The sequence below is a fragment of the Zonotrichia albicollis genome, chromosome 14 (assembly GCF_047830755.1).
Source record: "Zonotrichia albicollis isolate bZonAlb1 chromosome 14, bZonAlb1.hap1, whole genome shotgun sequence".
Classification (NCBI taxonomy): domain Eukaryota; kingdom Metazoa; phylum Chordata; class Aves; order Passeriformes; family Passerellidae; genus Zonotrichia; species Zonotrichia albicollis.
The window spans coordinates 14,128,385-14,142,877 of record NC_133832.1 but is presented as its reverse complement, the minus strand read 5'-3'; the positions used below and the strand labels follow the sequence as shown (position 1 = coordinate 14,142,877).

The 14,493-nt window shown below is 41.6% G+C and overlaps 1 protein-coding gene and 1 non-coding gene across 3 annotated transcripts; both read left to right on the top strand.

Annotated features, from left to right (window-relative positions):
• Positions 1–649: 649 nt before the first annotated feature.
• PABIR2 (PABIR family member 2) lies at positions 650–11,567 on the top strand. 2 transcript variants are annotated; one of them, XM_074551285.1, is made up of 10 exons: positions 650–1,123; positions 1,415–1,493; positions 2,774–2,830; positions 3,215–3,258; positions 3,339–3,393; positions 3,621–3,722; positions 4,991–5,079; positions 5,595–5,656; positions 7,894–7,990; positions 9,011–11,567. In XM_074551285.1, the coding sequence occupies exons 1-10, from the start codon at positions 1,008–1,010 to the stop codon at positions 9,159–9,161; spliced, it is 852 nt and encodes a 283-aa protein (XP_074407386.1). In that variant the 5' UTR covers positions 650–1,007; the 3' UTR covers positions 9,162–11,567. The 2 variants fall into 2 exon arrangements, with proteins under 2 accessions (XP_074407386.1, XP_074407385.1); XM_074551284.1 differs by having other exon boundaries at positions 654–1,123; positions 5,592–5,656.
• Positions 8,796–8,939, top strand: LOC113459436 (small nucleolar RNA U109). The gene has a single exon (XR_003380656.2). It is a non-coding gene; the product is annotated as a small nucleolar RNA U109 (small nucleolar RNA).
• Positions 11,568–14,493: the final 2,926 nt, after the last annotated feature.

Below are 14,493 nucleotides of genomic sequence, written 5' to 3'. Positions count from 1 at the left end.
CACTCTGACAAAAGAACTGTTTTATTCCAGGAGAAAATTAAGACCTTTTAAAATTTGATGCTGGGAAAGACCCTGAAGCCCCCTGCATGTAAGAGACAAATATGTACAACAGTTATTGCAGAAAAATACTATAAAGTAAGCACAAACTTTGATGCTTTGATCACTTAGAGTGGGTTTGCCCAAGTCAGTCCAAACCTGAAGACTGTCCAGATCTCGGATCACACCTCATAACGAGTTGTACAGCAGATTTCTGAATGCTTAGCACACTTTCATTGCAATCAAATCCCTGGTACGTGCTTCAGCAGTTGGGGAGGGCTGGGGAAAACACTGGGAAAGCCCGCGGGACTCAGGTCGGAGGGGAGCTAATCTCGAAGCAGGTTATAAAACCTTTTCCCCACTGAGACAGGAAAACGCGCCAGGTTTGTGGCCGGGGCGGGACTCGAACCCGGATCCTCCTCCAGGTCACGGCCCGGCCACGCCCCCGCGGCGCGCGCGTCCTAGCGACCGTTGCGGCGTTTCAAACACACACACGCTCCTCCCACAGCCAATCAGCGCGCGCGCCGACCCCGGGGGCTGTCGGGAGTTCTCCCGCCGCGGAAGCAGTGCCGGGGTGCGGAGCCACCGCGCATGCGCCTTTCCAGGCGGGCGGCGCTGCCTGCTCCCCGATCCCCGCGCATGCGCAGTGCGCGGCGGCGGCGGGCGCTGAGCGCGGTCGGCGCCGAGGGAAGCACCGGGAGCAGCGGGAGCGCTCCCACCGCCACCGCGGGCAGCGGCACCGGCTGCAGCCGCTGGAGGAATCGGCCGCCCCCGGGCCGCCCCCGGGATGCGGCGCTGCTGCGGCCGCCCCCCCCGCCGGGCTCGGCGCGCCCCCGGGCTGAGCCCGCGGCGCCGCCCGCGGGGCCTGTAGGGCCGGGGCAGCGGCGGCCCGAGGAGCCGCGGCGGCCGCCGGCAGTGAATGGGCGCCGCCGCGGGGCGGAGGAGCCGGAGCCGCCGCCGCCGCCGCCGCGATGGCTCAGGAGAAGATGGAGCTGGACCTGGAGCTGCCGCCGGGGAGCGCCGCGGCCCCGGGCGACGGCGGCGGCCTGAGGCGGTCGAACAGCGCCCCGCTCATCCACGGGCTCAGGTGAGGGGCCCGGGGGGCTCATCCAGCCCGGGGGTCGCCGCTGCCCACCGGGGACCCGGGCCAGGCCCGGTGCTCCCTCAGCGGCCTGCGGATCGTGTCCCGCAGGGCCGCCGGTGCCCCCTTGTCCCCTTCCACTGCTCGCCGCGCTCCCGGCGACAGCAGCGCTCCCGTTCAAATCAAATGGTGTTTGCAGCGCTGTGCCGGCTGCAGCGTGTGTCACAGCACTGTGGGGCTGTAAGTAAAGCGCACCCAAAAAAGCTGCTCACAAAACTTTGTTTTCTCCCCCTGCAGTGACAACTCCCAGGTGTTTCAGCCTTACGTGTTGCGGACTCGCAGGAACAGCACAACAGTTATGAGCCGCCATGGAATGGTGAGGAATCTGAAGCATGTCATGTTTACACACATCAGGGCATAATTGGAGTAGAGAAATGAAGTTAAACTTGATTTGTATTTGCACTAACTATCCTAGCAAGCTTCCAAGCTGCAGAATAAGCAGTTTTTCATCTCTAACTGCAATGTATAGTGAAATAATACTGGTATGTTGACTGTCCCCAAGAAGACAAGAGTAATTGACATTTTGTGTGACTCCCCATATTAAGTCCAATTTTAAAGTTAATTTAGGCCTGTGTTAGAAGAGTAAAATGCTGTCAGAATGTAGTGTCCTGAAAGGGTGTTTTACTGTGTTCTGAAAATGGACAGTGTCACAGTTCTTTGTTGACCTGTTTGACATAGTGCTCTTTTTTGCAAAGGCAGAACACTAGACCTCAGAAAATCACTGAAAGAAGAGAGATTTATTTGTTGCTCTCTGGTAGTGTACACTACTGCAGTTGTTAAACTTTTCAGAAATGTTACATTTCTTTTTTCTACCCTATCCTTGTCAGGTGAGGCATTTGTGTGCTCTTTCCACTGAAATTTTTCTGTCTTGTCTGAGGATAGTGAAGATTGAATATTGCATTTCTCAAAACCTTAAATTCCTGACATAATTTTTGTCTATGTCTTCTGTTCAGGAAAGGTGTCATGGATTTTTAATTCAAAGTCTTCTGTTGTGAGACTTCTTAGGAATCCAGAATTTTGGAGCATGTCAGTATGTGTGACACTGGACAAACAGCCATCCTGAGTGGGAACTGTCGGCCCATTTATATGTGGTGTTAGAGTTCCAGAGAAATTAAATGCATAAAATTGCACACAATTGAAAACTTGCAGAAGTTAAGCTTTAGGGAGTGTTGTTCAAGACTGGGTTGAAGCACTGAGATTTCTCCTTTCCAACAGCCAGCAGGTTGAGTTGGGTGTCCTACAGGAATTTGTCATATCCTGGGCAGTGGGGAATTGTGTAACAATCACAGTTTCATTTGTAGTATCTCCCTTGTCTAAATGGCATCTGTAGCTATTTGTGCACTGGAGATGCTGAGCAGTATCTGCCTGCAAGTCACATCTGTGCCACTTGCTGAGTGATACCAGGAATTTGTGAGTGGTAAAACAAGTCTTTTGTCTTGAAGGTCAGTGTTTGCTTTTTTGCAACATTGTTTGAGTCACCCACATGCAGTTGTGCAGCTCATTTTGAGCTCCCTAAGAATGAAGTTGATGGTAAATAGTGTGCATGCAAGCAGTGGTGTGTGATTTAATCATTGTGGCTGTCACTTTTTTCCCCAGTTTTTGTCATCATCTCCCATTCGTATTCCTAGCAGCCGACTTCATCAGATCAGGAGGGTGAGTGGAGTTTTTATCTGTGTGTTCAGTAACAGAATGAAAAGTACTGTGTGATACTGAAGTGATACTCACTTGCACAGTGAGGGTTTCTTTCCTATTGAGTATTTCAAGTACTAAAGAAAACTGAATATTTCTTAAGATTTAATTTCATCAAGGAAGTGGCCTTGCAAGGCTTATTGTTGTGTTTAAGCTACCTTGCATTTTAGGAGTATTTCATTTAAGAGAAGCAGTGAGCTGGACTGGTGGCTGGCCTGTCTCTCTGTGTAGTGGTTCTGCTGTTCATATTTCAATCCTGATGGCAAATAATGGAATCACAAGTGTTATTTCAAGTACCTGTGATGAGTCAAATGTTATGGGAAAACTTAGGACATTTATCTCTTGCAGGAGGAAGGAGTGGATTTAATGAACAGAGAAGCAGCACATGAAAGGTGAGTGTTACTGAAAGAAGGTGATAAAATAGCCAGAGTTATCCTCTTTGTAGCTACTGATGGGGTTTTTTGTATTCTAGGGAAGTGCAGACAGCAATGCAGATAAGCCAGTCATGGGAGGAAAGCTTGAGCCTGGTAATCTTTTTATAGATGTTTCCTATTTAATTCCACTTTTACACTCAAATGATGAATTTAAGGGAAAGAGAGGAATTAACTGTGAAAATAATTTAAGAAGAATTTAAGCCCATCTGCTTTTAGCTACTTTGTGCATTTGACCCAATGACTTTCCATTAGAAGGTTGTGCCTTGGATTTCAGGGTAATGTCCTGTGCCAGTGTTAAGTCTGAAACTTTGTATTCACAGAGCGACAATGACTTGGACAAGTCTGAGAAATCTTTTTCCCCAAAGAGAATAGACTTTGTTCCAGTTTCACCTGCACCTTCACCTACAAGAGGAATAGGAAAGGTAGGATAAGTCAAATACCAGGCTGAGACAATATCTCAGAATTCTGGACCAAGCTAAACTGTCAAGATCTGTAACTTCACAAATTGTTCCATAGTTTAAAAAACCCCTCAACAACACAACTGAACAAGCACCAAAAAAGCCAAGTCCATATTTTGTTGGTTTCTTAGAATCAATGGTTGCCATCTGGGAGTCTGCAGAGTTTAAGCAGTGAAACACTGGATGATTTTAGTTGCTGTGTTGGGTGGGTTGGGATTCTGGTTCTAGGGAAGCTGGAACAGCTCATGAAAATAGTCATGGACAGCATCTCCAGGTGCAGAAGTGGGGGATTTTGGGGAAGAATGACCAAAATTGAACTGCAGATCTGTGTGGTAAGAGATGAAAATGTGTCCATCATTTATGGAAAGGAAGGCAAAAATGTTCTCTGAAGGAGGACTTGGGTGTGTTGGACTTGTTCTAAAAACTGGTGGCAGCTGCCAGAGAAAGAGCTGCATGGTAGATAAACTGCTTCTCCAGTGATGATTGGAAAACTGAAATGTGGCACAGAGAAGCTGGCACTGGGTGTGAAGATGGGCTGCTTGACCTTGTTGGCACCCTCTTGTGTGATTCTGCTTTTGTACAGAGCAGAAGCAATCTCTGCTCCCACCAGATTGGTGCATGTAACAGCCACACATGAGCGCTGGGTAAATGTGTTCCTGGGAAAACACTGGTGCTGCCAGCTGGTTCTGCACCTTTGCAATTCTGACTGTAAAGCACTAGCAGATAACTTGACAGAAAGATTTTTGTGTTTAGCTAGAAGCATTCATGGGCTAAGCTCAAATTAGCTGCAGAATCACAGAGCTAAATATCCTGTTTTACTCTGGAATATTGTCAGTTTTCAGGTCAGATGTATTTTGAGTAAACTCAACTTGTTTGTTTAAGAAGCCCCTTGAAAGAAGTAAGTCCTAGTACTGTACTGCTGTTTCTAAATGTAACAAAGAACAGAAACAATTCTCTTATTTAGAGAACAGTGTCTATTTCAATTTTACTTCTCTTGTGGGTTTCAAGTTTAGTTAATCTGAGCAGAATTGCATGGGCCAGTATGTTTTTAAGTTAAATTCTAATACTTGTAAGATTATATTTGATAATAATCTGTGTAATCTGTTGCTAGTTTTTCTTAAAGAATAAAAATGGAATAGAAGAGGGGATATTTGTTTTGGAGGGTGGAGTGTAACATCTGAGTATTTTAAAGGAAATTCTAAATTATCTTCATTTGAACTTTCTTCCTGCAGCAATGTTTTTCACCATCATTGCAAATGTTTGTGAGCAGTAATGGATTGCCTCCAAGCCCTATTCCCAGTCCAACAAGGCGATTCTGCAAGTAAGAAATGAGTGTCTGTCGTGCTAACATTGGAATTTAAGCCAAAGATTAATTCAAGTTGATGTTAAGGCATTAAAAGAGATTTCAGTTTTACAAGTGCTGAAGCATTGCCACATAAAAATGCTCTGAAAGTTCAGCCTTTGTGTGCTCTTATAGGGCACGTGTCAGCTTTAAACTGGACTCGGTAACTTGAGGGGAAGTCCTCAGGTATTTCAAATTAACTTTGTCAGCAGATTGGTTTAACATAAATACACTGCAAAATTTGGAAAAGGATTGAAATGAGGATGTGATTCACGAAGGGAAGGAGAAAACCTTAGAAAATCTTCTACAACTTTGTGTGGCATATAATCTGCTCTAATAGGCAGCCCTTATTTGTTATCTATGTATTTAGATTCCACAAAAATCCCAGTTGTGCAGGAATAGTTTTGAAGAATGCTTCATATGCTGTGATTGTGTTGATTTGGTGCAAACTGGAACTTTTACAGGCCTGACTCTCAGTGTTCTCTCTTCAGCAGGAGGAGTCAAAGTCCAATCAACTGCATCAGGCCCAGTGTTCTTGGCCCCATTAAAAGAAAAGGTATGTGTATTCACCTTACCTTAATATGGATGTAGTTTTCTAGCTGGATACATTTTTTTGTAATTCTGTAGATATAATGCACTTGTGTCCACAATGAACTGTAATTTACCAAGCATAACTCAAAAATACAATGTAAAGTAGCTAATCTAAAACACAGGAATGAAAAACTTAAAAAACAGCTACTGCTTGACAGAGGCAAACTTTGTTATACATCAGATTAAATGTCAGAGCTTACAAATGTTCAAAACATTCCTCCAAGTACCACTGAACAGTGCACACCCTTCAGATCATCTTAGGAATGTTGCTTATCATGCAGTATCTGCTAAACTTAGTACTGAATGTTTGTTTTCACTCTGAAAGTTCAGAAGGTGAGTGTTTAGAGAAATGGAATAGATCAGTGCCCTCTCCTCCTGAAGGAGGAAAATACATTCTTTCCTGGAACTGTTCCTTGTTAGATATTTACAAGTAACATCCTCAAACAAATCTCCACAGTAGAACTGTAAAAATGAGATATTCCTAAACTGTGCCTTTAGCTGTGCTTATCATTTCTGCTTTTTTTTTTTTTTTAACTTAGGTATTCTTAACTGCACCAAAAACATCATTTTATTGTACAAGACTTACATTTAGGCTTTGAGAAAAGTTACTGGTTTTGTTGGCTTTTTTTTTTAGTACTGCTTGTCCTGTCAGATAAAGAACATTGTCTAACTGATACTGATTTGACAGAGGAGAGAGAAAAGTTTTCTCATAGATGTCAGTTCTATCTTGGCTTTTATTTCCTGTGTATTTTAAAGGCACTAAAATTGATCAAAAGTTTATTAAACTAAATGATCAATAAGGAATAAATATCCACACTTACACAAATTGTAAAAGCAGTGCAGGTAGACAGACTGGCCTTTCCTCACCAAATCCATGGGCTCCCATGGAACATCTTTTGCAAAGTGGAGGTATGAGTTTTCCTTTTCATTCTTGAAATATATGGAAATTTTCAAAATGCTGCCTAATTTTGAAACATCTAATCCATGTAAGTGAACTTGCTTTCTTTTCCTAAATATGTGGTCCTGGTTTTTTCTGAATTTCAGCCATAGATGTACAGTAGGAGAAGGAAAGCCATGAACTGAAGAACTTTTCACTGCCACAGAGGATTTATATTGGTGGATTCTGCAATGTATTTTAGCAGTGCAGATTTGTCCCTGTGAAATTTAAGGGGCAAAAGTGTTGGTGTTTTGTTCATTTTTCTGCAAGACCAAATATTTTATAAATGTTTTTTGCCCATTCTGCTTGCTAGAAGTAATTATTCCTTGCCTTAAGATAGGAATGTATCCCTGTGGGCTGAAGGAGATGAAACTTGTGGAAGTTACCAGTCCTCTATAAAGTGTAGCAGTGTGATTCTGTTGCAGAATGTATAGACTGGTTTGGTATAATGTTCAGCTTCTGTCAGGTTTTTGAGCTGACTCTGAAACTACTGAAAAGTGCAGGTAAAAGCCAGAAATTGTTACTATTTCATGCTTTTTTTTTTCCCAAAGTGAGAATGAAAATATACTGTAGATGAGAGAGTTTGGGTTTTATAAATTTATTTTGAAGTTTATGGTATTTTCAAATGTGTATTGTAGAGCAGCTGTTAGTGAGCCAGCTCACTCTCACTGCAGATTATACTAAACAGATTACATGAATTCTCCCCATCATATTTAATCTCTTAATGTCTGTAGATGATTACAGGTACAAAGATAGTCTGATCCATGATGAGTAAGTGGAAATGCTCCCACATGACAGATTTATTCCATTCAGCTTCCCTGTAAAAGTGTTCCCATGCATCAGAACTCATTGTACAGGGGAGGGTGAAACTGAACCCAGCTGTCATTCTTATTTTCATAATCACTAAACTTCATATTTTGACTTATATCAGTTACCTCATCTCAGCTGTTTACTTAAAATATGTCATGGTAATTAGTTTGCTTTAGATTATTTTGTCTGATTGCAGTACAAGCAGCAAGTTTTATGTTTTTGAGATCATTGTAGCCCCTCAGATACTGCTGAAATTTTAGCTAGGGATGGACTGGATGGTCTAACAAAAGCTATCATCAAATTGATGTCTTAGTCTTGGTTGGCTGAATTGGAGAACTGGTGTTACAAATGCAACCTTGGGGTGTTGTAGGTCAAACCTGTCTTTTACAGCAGGCAAATATTAAATGTATATTGCAGGCTCAAGTGAGTTTGATTATTTGCACTGTTTTCCTTAGGTGAAATGGAAACTGAAAGTCAGCCAAAGAGACTTTTCCAAGGAACAACCAACATGCTTTCTCCAGATGTTACACATCTGACAGATCTCAGTTCATGGTAAAATATTTCACATGCCCTGAAATGCCAAAACAAGGAATGTGCATTTATCACAAGCTTTCTAGTTGGCTTTTTTTTCCAGGAAAAAAAATACTTTGTGTGTCTCTTGTGGATGTGTATTAATGGAAGCTGCCCTGTGACAATGGTCCTTCTCCTTTGATCAATTCTTCCTGAACAGACCCTAGCCTAGATTTTGGGTATCAAAGCTTTTACACTGAATATAATTGTTGCAAATCCCTGTTGATTCATAAGCAAAGTTACTTCAGTTCATCATTGCAGTATGTTATAGGCAGTGGTTGTAGAGTATCTGTGGCACTTCACTGAATACTTAGAAAATGTGTGTGGGTACTTGATTGTTCTTGTCCCTAAGTTCATGATTTTTAGAATTATCTTTCTTTATTACAACCATAAAATACCAAGGGTTTTTTTTTGTGTTGAGTCAGAGACTACGTATTCAAAAATACGAGCTGTTATTATTGTAATTTCAGACTTTCACTACAGACTTGAAATTGCCTGGATGCTTTTTTCCATGTTGCTTCCCCCTAAATTGAAAAAGCATCAATTTATGTGCCCTCTGGGATCTTGTATCTAGACTTCAAAATCCAAACACAGGAATTCTGTGAGAAAAATAGGTCTCAATCTTGCTTTGAGTAGTGCCGTGTTAAAGAGCATACCAACTAATTAATGATAGCTTTGCTGCTTTACTGATTAATTTATTATTTTTCCTTTACTATAAGCTTTTAAGGTTTTATATTTACTTGTTGTCACCTCCTTTCTATGATTAAAATCACCTTCATGATTTATTCTGCATGTTAAAAAAACCCAATAATTCTGCTCCTCGTTCCCATGAGGAGCATGAATGTCTCTAACATGCTACAGAAAACAAGGAGTTTTCAGGGCTGCCAGTCTTGCAGGAAAGACTGAGTGGTAGTATAGGTCTCCTACAGGTCCTGTGCAAGGGGGAAGCTTTGCTCAGAGCCTCGTGGCCCTGCACTAAAGGAGCTTTTTCCCTTTCCCCAGCCTGTCCTCGGATATTCTGGACGGGAGCAGCAGCAGCGTTGGCTCCTCCTCGGACTCCCTGACTAAAGGCAGCATCACCACGGAGTCCCCAGTGCCCTGCTCCAACTCCTGCTCCTCCTTCATTCTCATGGATGACTTCTCACCCAAGTGACTTCACCCAGTCCTGAGTCAGTGTCTGGCTGTGCTGTCCCCTCGCTGTACGCTCGTACAGAGAAATGAACTCTGATCCTTGAACCATTCATATGAGGTTTATTAAAAGGAAAAATTGTTGTTACTGTAATCCTTGGCTACTTTCCAGTGATTTTGTTTTTTTTAATTTATCCATTTAATGGACATTGTAGACCATATTAATGTCTGGTTTTGCGAATTTATTTTTTAAACAAGATGTCTGCTGATATTATACTAACTTTTGCTTTCAGGAACTTGCATACACTTTTTGATTCCAGGAATAGGTATCTACCTATTAGTGTTGCAATTTTTAGGAATGTATTTCTGTCATTATCATGGTCGCTATGTTTAGGGAAATAACTTGGTTTGGAAGGATTTGAAAATACTAATTTATTCTCTGGCACTTCTACTATTGAGTAAAATTACTCTTGCTTTTTTTGTTTTTTGTTTTTTTCAGTTACTAGCCTCAAATTCCTTTATGGAAGGGAGAAAAAATATTTTATTTCCTTAGTGCTGCTAGTCATTTTTATGAATTCATTTACAAAGACCACATTGAGTGTGGAAATCTCACTCTATTACATTAAACTAAAAACCCCACAGCAAAATAACTAATGACTGTCACTTTTGCCATCAGTGAAGAAATAATAATACTCTGCAAACAATTAAATTAGCTGCATAGTTCTCTTCCCAGAACATTTGTCCTGCAGATTGTATGAAATAAGATCATTATTCAGCAAGATTTGGCCAGGAAAAATTAATCCACACCTCGATTGAAGACATACAGTGCAGATAACTAAGTTAATTAAACTACTGTGTAGGAGAACCATGTATGGCACCATCGATGTCTCCTGTGGCATTGAGGTCATAAGTATTTTTGTGCCTTAGGGGACATTGTTACAAAATTATGGAATGTAAACCAGAGGGGTGGGTGGGGAAAGTCCTTTGTGTACAGCTTGTTTATAGAGTGCTTACCAAGCCTGCCAGGGGTGCTGCTTCCCTTTGTGTTCCCTTTGAGGTGTGGAGGTGCTGGGGCAGCCCCAGCTCTGAGGGCAGCCAGGGTGAGACCTTTGCAGCTGCTCGGGGCAGGGTTTGTCCCTTCCTTGGCCATGAGCAGAGCAAACAGCTCAGCAAACGTTGGATCCCTAAGGAAAGGCTTTGGATTGGATGCAAGCTCTGCAAATTGCTTGGTGAAGGAGTTCCCTCTGAGCTATGAGTAGTCTTGATACAGTACCTTGGTCAGTCTGAGGTAGGAACAGATATTTTACTTTTTAAAGACTATAACGGGGCAAAATAAATCCGTTTGTAATCTACTGTGTTATGCTATTTATTATTTATAACTCTGTAAAAAGTCTGTGGTGATGAATTATAGTATTTTTTTATGATTGAATAAGTTTTTTATGTTCAGTAATTGCTGGCTGGTTTGTATTTAATACGCAACGTTGTCTGCCAGAATCATAAGCTTCCATTTTTGAATGTTTGTAACATAAATGCTTTTGTTACCTAAAAAGTACAACTTGTGATCTTTCTGAAAGAAAATAGCACTGAATTTAAAGTAAGATTATGTGCTTTAGATGTGAGCACAATCTCTGGCAATACTGTCTGGCTAAAAGGGAGGGGGAGAACTGTAGTTTTTTCTGTTCTGAAGAAGCCGTTGGGTATCCAGAAGACATGTACATACCAGATTATTTTTAAAAGTGTTTCCATTAAATTGTAAGAAGTACCAGAATGGGCCAACAGTGGCACTATTATTTGTATGATCATTTCCACCTGTGGAACATTAGTTCCCCACTTCAAATAAATGTGCATATTGTAAAATATTGTCCATTGGTGCCATTTTTAAATGAGCTCTACAGTATTGAATGTTAATTTTGTTTGTATATGCACAGTGCTATTTCTTGAACTTTTGATGTCTTAAGTCGCTTAATTATTTTTTTATTCATGCCTGTATCTTCTCTGCCTTCTTGGTGCTTAAGGAAGGCTGCTTTTCCATTTTGCAAAATATTGATAAACAGTCTGTGATGAAATCCACCCCCTTACCTGTGCCCTGCTTCCCTTCCACCGTGCTTTTACTGTGTGGAAATCTGAGGGGTGCCAGGAGGGGGAAACCTATTGCATGCTTTCTTAAACCCGAGAAGAGCATAGCTATTGCTTCATTTTGGCTGATTTACCTGTACAATTGATGTATTCCAGATTTGTTTGTTAGTGGAGAGTCCTGTCTGAGTGCTGGCCTCTGTGAACATTCGAATGTAAGCTGCATAAAGCGAGCGCACAAACAGCCACTCTTGTTACAGCAGTTTTTGTAGTGTTCTGCCTATTCCCCACTCTTGGAAGGTCTTGTACAAGACATTGCTCTTTTATAAAATATAAAATATATCCGTAATGCCCTCTCTGGCTGTGTCTGTTGTTTCAGAACCAATGGATGTTGCTGGGTAACAGGCCCAGGGTAGGCCCAGGCTCTCTTTCACACTCCTAGCACAACTTGTTCATTTTGAAACTAAGGTTTCTAACGTGCTGATTATTGATTCTTGCACTTCACTGCCTTTGAGTTGTCAGTGCTCAGAGGATTCACTGATACTGCAGCATACTCTAAAACTGACTTTTAAAAGTTGCATTTCTGGATTTGTTACCTGCCTTGCCTGAGAGAATTAGACACCAGTTGGGAAAGAAGGCCAGCTGGTGCTGGTAGGCAGCTTTAATGTATAACTATTGACATTTAACAACTGGTTTTTATGACTTTACCAGACTTATTGCTGCCGAATTGCCATGATGAGTGTCTGAGAATTCCTGTCTTTCCCCCACTTCCTTCTTTTTAAAAGGAATCATTAGTGCATATCTTTTTCTGAGAATCACAATGATGAATTACCTTTAATGTTGTAATACTTGAGAACTAAGTTAAAATACCTGTGTTATTCAAGCAGCATTTTAGATGGACTATTTTTAATATGTTAATTAGCACAGCATTACAGCAATGGTCTTTGCACAGCTCATTGACCAGCACTGCCTTTAGATCATATCCAGAGCACACTGAATCCTCATTTCATGGCCTTGAAATGCTGGAAGGATTTTACCAATGGTTTAGAAAAATGTGTGTGTCAGCTGTGGAACTCTGTATGTTTTGATAATATCAAGTGTTCTGCATCAGGAAATGGATCCCAGTGTGCATGTTTCATTCTCCTTCATTGAATTTCAAATGGGGGGATCATGGGCCCAAAAGCCTGTATTTAAGGGGCTGTTTTTCTGACTGTATGTGATTAAATACTTTCTCCTACAATGGAAGTAATTAAACTGTCAGTGGGTGAGGATGTAAATCTGAGTCCTGCAGACTTTATTGGAAAACTCATTTTTGAAAGGCTCGAGGAACTCTATGCTGCATAAAAACTAAAGTGGAATTTCTTAAAAATTATTTTGTAAGTCATGATAAAAATAGAGAATCATTTTAATAATTCAAAATGCTAAAAACATTTTAAATGCAAAGCTTTCTCTTGGCATGTTTCTCCAGGTCTGTGTTGGGGGCTGTTTGCAGAGGTGGAACTTGAGCAGGCTCAGGCAGATTTGGAACTGAGGTTCTGGTGCACAAACACAATAGACTGGCCCAGGGAAATGATTTTTTGCAAATATTCACATTCTTATCTGCAGACTCTGCTAATACATTGTGTGACAATAAAGATGAGAACTTGTTTTTCCTGGAAGGAATTTAATCAGCATATAATTTTCCTGGTAATTTAATAATAAAAAAGCTTTGCATTAACATGAGTTCAAGAATTTCATGAAGTCATAGGCTTGTTGCATTTGCTTTTTTTTTTTTGGAGTAAAGGCCAAGGAATATTTTTGGAGCTATACAAACTGCCCCTTGTATTCCAAGGCTATTACATGAATGGCAGCTGTCCACAGGAGATGGGAAGGATCTTTGCCTATCATTGAGTATTTTACTCTCTCTTGAGGCTTGTTGAGTAATCCTTAGCAAATTCAGTGTAAGATGGGTCACTGGAGGTACCAGAAGACCCAGTGAGAAGGAAGTAGTGATGTGCTCCCCTAATGATAAATTAAGAGTTTTAGCCTTGAGTTAATCTTGCCCTGCTAATTTTCAAAGGAAAAATGCGTTTTTCAGACAACTGAGACTTTTCATGGGTGTCTGCCCTGTCCAGATTTAGAGGAAAAGGTTCCTTGTGGGCAAGTCTAGGGCTGCTTTCCTTAATCCACTCCAAAATGGAGCTGTGCTTGCCCATCAGAATTGGAGTGGCATTCTCAGTTCCAGCTGGTTTTGAGGAGGGCAGAGGTTTTGTGTTTGGGTTTCCTTAAGGGCTGGTTATCAAGTTCCCAAAGGTCCCATCGAGGACCTTTGTCATCAGGCTATAATCAGAAGTAGATATTTTTTAGGGCAAGTCTGTTTTCTGAGGGAGTAGTTTTGCTGCAGAGCTGGTTTAAGGGTGACAGCTGGGTTTGGTTCCTGCTGCAGGGACAGGGCTGCTGCTCCTACAAATGCACAGGCACAGAAACCCCTGCAAAGGCTCCCTGCACCTCCAGGCTGTCCTTCATCCCTTCACAGTGGACTGGGCACTTGGCGGAAGTCTCTTGTTTCAATCCAAACCCTTTTTGCATTCAAGCTGCTTTTTATTACTTGCTCTTAGATCTTAAAGCCTTTTGGTTTGAGTCTTGCCTCTGATTATCATGCCAGGGCCAGCATTTTCTTTTTAAACCTGGAGCAATTTGGTTTGTTGTTCTTGCATGATGAAGTTTGGAGATGGAGAGGAGGTGGGTTCTTGCTATTAGCAAAGAATGCAAGTTAGCTTGGATGATCACAAAAGATTGTGGGGTTTAAAAGAAATGAGACCTGAAAACACAGAACAAAGAAATGCCTATTTTTAGTGAACCAATTTGGCTGGTTTGATACCAGGCTCCTTTTCTAAACACAGGCAATAGTCTCCTGAGCATATTTTTAGTAGCAGCAACAAAATCCAATGTGCTTCCACCTCCAAAGTCTCCTTACTGTAAAGTAAGAATTTATTCCTGAAAGATCACAGGTTTTGTTCACCTCTAACTGACCAGGGCAGGTCTCTCTTGGTCTCTGCCTAATTTTGCAGTGGCAGTCCCTGTGATTCAACAGGACTGTGAGTGACACCAGGCTGTCAAGCAGTTCCTGTGTGTCCAAAAAGCATCATCTTACACTGTACAAGAGTTCAAACACTCTTCTTCTTCCTTAGCTTATTTCTGAGGGCCATAAAATTTTATTACCTTCTATACAAACACAATTATGGTTTAATTACTATAGGTTGCCTGTCTTACTGAATAGCAGTGGTAAAATTCCTGGTGGTCTC